Consider the following 9176-nt stretch of genomic DNA (forward strand, 5'->3'; position numbering starts at 1 on the left):
TCACAAACTTTACTTACGGTGCCTACTGTTCGCTTGATTCAATTATCTATCTCTTCAATAATACTGGTTTTTCTCGCCAGGCTTATATACTAAAAAAAAGAGGGTGTCTAGCAAACACTCGGACATTTGCGGGGTTCCTTGATAATTCGAGAAACTACAGCACGGATGCCCCCAGTGTCAAGTGACTTCCGCTGTATTAACAATATGATCTTTATGTTGTGGAAGGGTAAAGAGTAATTAAATATTTTATCTGTTGTTAGGATACTACATCTATAAACAGTCTTAAGACCAGTAGAAATATTTAGTAGTTCCGTAAAACTTAACTTTTATTGAATTCATGGCAATATACGTACTTCAAAGACAGTTCAAGCAGTTACAAAGAAATATGAAAGAAAGAAACAACTAGAGAAAATATATTGAAAATGTAGAGATGAAAGTAGAAAAGTAAAAGTCAGTACAAAAAAATCCTTGATTCTGCTAGAAAACATTTTCATCCTAACGATAAAGTAAGTCATTTGTTTTGCAGCTTCACCTGAACCAAGAAATCCAAGACTTCCGACTATAAAATATCGGGTGGGTCAAGTTATTGTGCATAAGATTTGGAAATACAGAGGAGTCATTATTGGATGGGATGAAAAAGCAAAGGTATGTATTATGAGAGCATAACAGATTGTAATGTACAGTTCATATAGAATAGATTTTATAACACTATATAGATAACACTAATTTTGTAGTTTTAAGTTTTTCTTTAACCAAATATGTCATCTTGTACAAACATTACTACCAAATGTTTTGGTAATGTAGCGTATTTTTAACGAGTTTTATTTTAAGTACCTATATGGTTACTGTTATTTATACCTGACATTATACAAAAAAAAACCTAACCAGATCTCTATTCCCTACTTATAGAATCAGTTTACTATCACTTCTTAAATTCAGAAAATCTATGAAAAGATCTAATATAGTTTCAAGACATGTTTCAAATTAGGTTTTTTGTTGGAGAATTAAGAACAATAATTTCAAACATTTAAAAGTTTTTACGTGATCATATTGGTGGAGCTGCAGGTTACTACCCAGTAGAATTAAAAAGAAGACTGTTTTATAGATATTGAATAGTTAAGAGAACTTAAGTTATTATTTTTGTGATAATGAAAAGAGATTATTCAAGTCTTACCTTTGAAATACTGTAAGCCTTTCCTTGTTGAGTTTGTTTTCATGCTGCCAAACAATGTGACTCAAAATTTTCAATGTTCGTTATGTATTATGGAGGATGTATCATTTGTCTATAACTCTCCCACGTGACTTGTTGTGTCAGGAGATCTTACATAATCTCTGATTTCCTACCATAAATCAGATTTTATTTTATAGACAGACATGCTGTTCATGTTGTGTGCAAAGTCTTTGTTTTTGTAAGATGGATTCTGAGGTTAACATTAAATCTGAGGCTAATTCTTCAGTTAGTGCTTCTCTTATGTGAGATGGATTCTGAGGTTCACGTGAAATCTGAGGCTAATCCTTCAGTTAGTGATAGAAATACCTTTACTTCTTTCCCTGGCATGTAGTGAGTTCCCATAGCGTTATTGACCAAAGTATTTGGAGCATGAATGCCAAGTCTTCTCTGGGTTTCACTGGTATGTAGCAGGGTCTCTTGGATGCTAATTTAATGGGTCTGTCAGGCTTTGTTTTATGTATGGGCCGGATTCTTTACAGTAGGCGTCTGTGACTTGTTGGTGATAAATTTCAAGAAGAAACAAACATCACACAGTCTCCTTGTTTTAAAATAATATATTAAAACAAATCAAATGTTTGTTTGTGACACTGTTGGTTACCACATTTGTATCCAGAGCTTTAAATAATTGTTCCTTTTTGTTTGTCAAAGTCCACACAGCCTGGATAGGTTACTTTAGAACAGAATTTGACAAGACAAATTATTCATCCTGCTCTGTTATTACAATACAGTCTGTGATAATTTCACTTTAAGATCACCACTATAACTGTTGGTTACCACAGTTATATCCAGAGCTTCAAATAATTCTCTTTTTTTTTTCGTCAAAGTCCACACAGGCTGGTTGGTTCAATTATTTTAGAACACAATTGAAAAAACAAATTATTCTTCTCTACCCTGTTTTTACAATAAAATGTGGGATAATTTCACTTTAAAATTCATTACTATAAGCTTTTTATGGCTAAACTTACAATAATTCAGTCCAGATCTAAGTATTTAACTACGTTTTCAATGCATATTTATAGTTCGAAAGAGGCCTTGAAGTTGCCACTCACTACGAGATATTATGATGCAATAATACTCAATTAAAACAACAAGAAAAACTTAGAAGGTTCTAGTAACATGATACGATAATATAACAATCACTAATTCATAGCTATTGAACTACACAACATATAACTTGTGAACAGTTACATAAACAAACTTGCAATAAACTGTTGCTTCAAAAATAACTAAATTTAACACTCATGCTAAACTTAAACTGAAATAGTCATGTATATCTAACAGGATCATTACTCTCTTTTTTTTTTTTTTCTTCACTCTCCAAGAACAAACTATTTCTTTTGCCCAGGATTTTTTATCTTTATCTAAAAAGCAGGATTTACTAGCCAACCTTAGGCCTGATAAAACTTCTGCTGAAACTTTTCTTGTATCTCAAGAATGTAAAATTTTAAATCTCGAATCAAATTCTGTTTCACCAGAAATTTCTAGTGGTTTGTTAGAAAACTCCATTTTGGAATATTTATTTCTCCTTCCTTCTTCTGGCATTTGAATTATGGCTGATGCTTTTAGAAATAGAGGCCATTATGAAAGACCTCATATTAGATTTTTAGGGAGTTAGCCACCCTGTCTTCTTAGCTTTACTAATAATTATTTTTATTTTATGACTCTCCTCCTCAGCTCAATATCTCTCTGCCATTCTCAGTCTTTTGATGCTTATTTCTCAGGAGCATATGAATGCTTTACATGTTTCTCTTTCTGCAGCTCTTTCTGACTTGGTTTTAGTTACCATGTGGCTTGCTTGTTCTTTTAGTTTATTAGCTTGTAGCGCTATTTTACTCCCCTCCAGTATCTCTTATGACATGTAAAGATCCTCTTACTTGCATCCCATTGTGTTTGCAGATGTTTCTTTTAAATTAGTTTCTTAATCAGGTGAAGCTTGTTAGCAGCAGTTAATTAAAGCTCTGGCCATGTGCATCAACTCAGTTTTTTGTCTAATGTTGTCCTGCTTCTTCCTATTATTTTTGCTCCTTTTGAATTACATGACAGCTCCTACCTTAATTTGTTTTGGGGGAAGGGGACATCTGCCATCACGTGTTCTTCTCTGAAACCCTTGACTTTGGGACCCTGCGGTTCATTAAATTCTTCAATTTGGATTTTCTGTTCAATTTCATCCTCCTCCACTTTTAACTGTTCCAATTTCATTTACTCTTCTGACTCTCCAGTTTGTTTACAAATCTTGAGTCTTTACAGAATGGGGCTATCAAAACAGTACATTATGAATCTCCAGGCTTTCAATCTCATCTTTTCATAGTGTTGAAGAATCAGGAGATTGAAAAGTAGTAATAGATCTTTTCCATCCTAGTCATTACCTGGACATTTCACATTTCATGTTCTGATTCACCTGACTTCTCAACATTTTCTTTGCTTTTACCATTGGGAAGTAGTTTATCAATTCACAATCCTCATTTTTTGGTCTATCTGCAACACCTTATGTCTTCTTACATGTAGTCAAAGTATTTGCTGGTCTGCTTTACCCTTTCAGTATTCATTTTAATCATTATATAGACAATTGGCTTTTTCTTGGTCAGTCTTTACAACAGTCATTGACTTGCAATCAGTCGTGTAGTTAGCTTTCTCTGTAGTATCTTATCTCTCAGTAGCAACATATTCAAACCTCAGAGAATATCCCTTACTCTTGATATTCTCATCTATCTTCAGGTTTGGCTCAATTGAGAATTTATCACTGCAAGTTCCCCTTTTCTTCCACCTCATCCAGATCTGCACTTATTTACTAGTGCTTTCTCAAGGGCTTTCCATCACACCAACATTCCCCCCTGGCATTTTGTTTTCATACCTCATTGGGCTATGCTTTTTCCAAAACTTACTTACCTCCATTGACACTATAGCTATTTCTTGATCTCCAGGGCTTCCACTCTTTGCCCATCTAAGCATTAAAAACACTTTTATACCTCACTTGAATGCCCTTGGCAAGTTCTAATTGCAAATTAATGTTGCAACTTTGATTGTAGTTTGCATTGCTACAGTTATATCTTTGTATAATTATAAACTACTTTAATAATAATAATGAAAATAATTAAAAAAATGTATCGAAGGGTATGAATTCCTGAGTTAATGTTTCTATTATGAAGGAGATTCAGACCTCTTCTCTCCTACTTCTGTTATCTGGTGTTTGTCAATGACTAGGGGAGGGGTCACTCTCAGTTGAGGCTGTCTGTGAGATGGACACATATATGCAGATTGAGGGTGTCTCCAGGGGGTTCTGAGGTGGCTTTTGCAAATGATCCAGACCAGCTGGGGAGAATTTAGACTCGTTTTTCTTGGCTCCTTCTTTTACTAGGTTGGCCTCAACAGAGGATCATTTTGGTCAACCATCTCCAGACCATTTTTCTTCAGTTGGTTACTCCAGTTTTAGAGGTCTCTTCTATTGTATTTGGCTCTCCCCCTTCCTTGTTGGCAACAAGGACAGCAAGTGACTACTTGGTTTTTACTCCTTCTCCTAACATTTCTGTTCATGCTGGAAAATTTGCGACTCAGTTACGTGATGGGATAGCTATGACTGGCCCCCCAATTTATCAGAAGAGCAGGCTTTGGCTTATCACTGCCAGGAGGAGGTATATTTAGATTATCAACAAATGGACCTATGTGGGTCTTGATTGGAACCTGTGATTACTTTACGAAGATCACAGTTTTATCGGATTCATCTTGCTCTCATGACTGTTTTGAATCATTTATCTTCGATCCAACTTTTGTTGCAAGCCAATCAATGTTCTCCTTGGCAATTTGAGGAGGAGTTGGGGATTTTGCTGATGTCTACCACAGTCAGATTGTCTTCTTCAGTTCTTTCTCTAGTTTCTTGGCTGGTTTGTTGTTGAGTTTTATTGGGTAGAAATGTTTTGTTAAAAAATGTTTGTTTACCATCTTCTGATTTCTGGGAATTCCTGGAAGCTCCTTTTCTCTGTCCCAGGTTCTTTGATGGAGTTCCAGAGATGTTAGAATTGCGATTTGATTCAGTTTGTTTACATTCTTTTTTATCGTCGTTTAACTCTGCCTTTCTGGTGCTAATTTGGGAGTGTCAGCTCTTGGTTTTTCCCGACCTCCTCCTTCAGTTACTAGGTTTATTAGTTTCCATATTAGAGTCTGTCTGTATTCTCGAGGATTTTGGGCTCTGACAGACAGTTGGCAACAGCGTCGGTGTTTATCCCATGGGTGGGTGAGCAGTGGGGCCATGTTTACAACTTTTTATGGTCATATTGGGTTCTTTCACCAGGGATCCATGGGTATTATATTCTCTGAATTCGGGATTGGTCATTTACATAACCTCCAACTTTATATGCACAACCTGTTGCCTTGTTACCTCCAACATATTCATGATGATTTGAGCTTTGTTCCCAGGCTATAAGAGAGGTGTTATTCAAAAGAGCAGTAGTAGAGGGTTGATCCAGTTCTTCTAGGATTTTATTCCCATTTATATGTTGTACTGAAGAAGACGGGAGATTCAAGTCAAATCATCAATTTGTCTCGACTCAACCAATTTTAGATCCTTCTCAATTAACTATGAAATTCTTTCTCAACCTACGATGGCACTTTGTGCCAGAGCTCTGGATGACCAAGTTTGATGTTACAGATGCTTATCTCCCTATTCCCATAGTGGAATCTTCCTGGAAGTTTCTCAGATTTATGCAGAAGGGTCAAGTGTTGCAGTTCAGGGCTCTTCCTTTTGGTCTTGCATCAGCACCTTATGTCTTCTGCAAAGTTGTTCGAGCTTTTTCTCATTATCTATATTCCTTGGACCTGTACACACATCATTATAAGGACGACTGGATTCTTCTGGCATCAAGAGCAGAACAATATTTTCAGATTCTTCTTTGAGAAGCCATAAAAGCAGGCTTCCTTATCAGAATGGAAATAATCTATTCTCTCACCAATGAAATATCTTGTCCATCTGGGTGTGTTTTCAATACTCTTAAGTCTTGCTTAACCAACCCCTATCAGGCTTCAAACCATGGAAAGTGCCATTAGGCTTTTATTTATGTCTGCTTATTCTGCTGCACAGATGGTTCTCTCTCTTTTGGAGATGTGGGCATCCCTCGAGCCTCTCATTTCCTTGGGACAAGCTGATATGAGGTTCCTTCAGTGATCACTGCACGATCAATAAATCATGCTTTCTGATCCTTTGGATCATCCTGTCTCATTACTCAGGAACATCATCATTGATAGTGAATGTTGGTTGGATCAGAACAACACTACTATTGAAGTACCCATTCCACCATTTCGTCCCAAGATCCATCTGTTCAGAGATGCATCTCTTCAGGGATGGGGAATTTATCTTCAAGGTCATGAGTTCCAGAGTATTTGGACAGGAGCTGAGTCTACTCTCCATATCAACGTTCTCAAACTCCTTGCAGTACACCGGGCAATGGTTCAAGGTCTGTCTCTCTTGAAGGGAAAACTTGTCATGTTACATTCCAACTATTCCATGGTGGTATCTCAGATTTCTCATCTAGGAGGGACATATTTTCAAGACCTTGTTTTCATACCTTGGATCTTCTCTACTGGGCTCATTCCCATCGTATCAGTCTTTTAGCGTGTCATGTTCCAGGAGTGATGAATTTAATTGCAGATCACTTGTCTCAATCCAACTAGATGCATTTCAAGGTTTTTCAAGGAATTTGATCTCAATTTTTTCTCCAACACCTCATCCTCAAGCATTGACAGTAGATGTGTTCAGTCAGGACTAGACAGGTTTACATCTGTATGCCTTTCCCCTGATTCAACTACTGTCCTGGTTTCTGATTATGGTTTTCTCCACTCCCTATCAAGTATCTTGGTTGCACTATATTGGCCAGTTCAAACATGGTTTCCGTTTCTTCGATATTTGCAAGTTTGTCCTCCTCCTATCTCTTCCACATTGGCAGTCTCTGAGACAACCTCGATTAAACATTCTCTACCCAGGTGTTTGGAAACTCAATTTTCATGCTGGGAAGTTATGTGGTCCTTTTTCCAACTTACAGGTTTAACTTCTACAGTTTCTTTGTATTAACTAAATCTCTCCATAGGCCAACCACAGCTGTGTATTAAAGAAATAGGATACTTATCATCACTGATGTCTTAAACCCTCGTCATCCTAAAGTATCTACCATATCCCATTTTATGACTTGGGTATTTCAGGGGGGTCTTGCTTCTCTTACAGTTGCTTTATATGAGACATCCTTATCCACTATTTTTGGTATTCCAAATATCAGAAGGTTTTTTGAATCCTCAGTACTATCAGGTCTACTCAAAACCTTTCGTATTCTTCAACCCAAATGACATTTTCAATTACTAAATTGGGATTTTATATTTGTTTTACGTGCATATTCTCATCCTTTTTTTTAGCCCTTAGCTTTGTGTTCTTTTTTTTCACATTTTTCTTAAATTCTATTTTTTGTTGTTATTGGCTTGTGGACGTCATTGGTTGGAGTTGTTTGTGATTCCTGTGCTTTGGAATCTTTATCATTCCACATTTGTCCTGCTTTACCCCAATAGGTCTTTTCTGTCCAAAACTTTTGACAGCTAGAGAAGGGGAAAGATCCTTATCACCAATCCATTTGCCAGCCATTTCTCACATTTATGACTGCTTCAATCCTGACTATTTGTTATGTCCTGTTAGGGCCCTCAAGTGTTATGTGTCTTGTACTAACTCATTTCAATGTCGTAGGAATCGATTATTCATTCGTTGGAATCTGTCTTTTTTCCTGTTATTTATCTTCCATTACCTTAATAAGGTGGCTTTATAAATTGATATACATGGCCTATAAGGGATTATCATTACAGGAGAGAAATCTTTTGCGTGTCACATCTCACCAGATTTGCCATATCTCTGTCAATAGCCGCCCAGTTGAATTACCCTCTGGAAAACATTGTGTGGTCTGGTATGTGGATTATTCCTAATACTTTCGTGTCTCATTTCTTAGATGATCTGGCAGTTTCCTCCTCTGAGAGTTGTTACTACCCCATGTAGCTATTTTGACCACGTTTGTTAGATTTTAACCAGAGGTGAGTACTTTCCTCAATCATATACCCTTTTTTTTTCCAGGGTACCTTTATTTTTTCACTGAATCCCACTGTGTGGCGAGTGTTGGCCAGGCAGGTATTCTTTCTCTGTTCAGATCTGCACTAGCAACCACTTTCACTATAATTACTACAGGTTACAACAGGCTCTGTAGAAATGGGGTGTTCCATAAAACCATCAAGGCACCATTAAGATGGTATTACCTTATTATTATGGATTGCCACTCATGGATTATCATGAGTAAAGCTAAAGGGGATCCTGCCCATCCCTGCCGATCTCCAGGTTTAATAAATCAGAGTCGATTTGCTTTTAAAAAAATGTAGGGAACTTGGTTTACCTATTGCACAGTGTCCAGAGTACTGTTCTTCAGGACTCCCCAATGCATATCCCCCCCCAGACTCTACTGGTGGAGCTTGGGAGTCCTTACCACCCCAGTTACCAGTCACTGGGGTGGCAGGCAGAGGCTTTTCTGCCAGAGTGTTTGAGTGTGTTCCCCCACTCTTGGAGAAGATGGCAAAGATGGGGCCCTTCTATTCGGGTCCCTGGATATTTTTACAGATGTCAGTAGGAGTGGCACCAGCCTCTGTGGGAGCCTACTTGTAATACTGGGTTAAAGGGTGCATGGCCCTTCTCTTTGATCAATGTCAGTTTCGTATAATGTTCATGGAAGGAGGTCCACTATCTCCTCATAATTCTGAATGTGATGTGGTTTCATCCTAGGTCCTTGGTTGAATACAGGTTCCTCATCCTCTGTATAATTCCAGGGGCAACTGGAATACTCCTTGCTCACTTGGTGGTATTGAGATGTAATGTCATATCAACCAGATGACTTCTGTTCTTACTCGTATATAGGTACATACACTAATCCCGACTACG

The 9176-nt window shown here is 37.3% G+C and overlaps 1 protein-coding gene across 1 annotated transcript in view; it reads left to right on the forward strand.

Annotated features, from left to right (window-relative positions):
• The window catches only part of LOC106471518 (clp protease adapter protein ClpF, chloroplastic-like), a gene marked incomplete at its 5' end in the record, with an annotated part of 38067 nt that overhangs the window by 7051 nt on the left and 21840 nt on the right, over nt 1–9176 (forward strand). The window contains one exon of the mRNA XM_013932117.2: nt 527–645. Coding sequence (XP_013787571.2) covers nt 527–645 — 119 coding nt within the window. The remainder of the gene's footprint in view (nt 1–526; nt 646–9176) is intronic.

Source organism: Limulus polyphemus, unplaced genomic scaffold (genome assembly GCF_000517525.1).
Source record: "Limulus polyphemus unplaced genomic scaffold, Limulus_polyphemus-2.1.2 Scaffold4673, whole genome shotgun sequence".
Taxonomy (NCBI): Eukaryota; Metazoa; Arthropoda; class Merostomata; order Xiphosura; family Limulidae; genus Limulus; species Limulus polyphemus.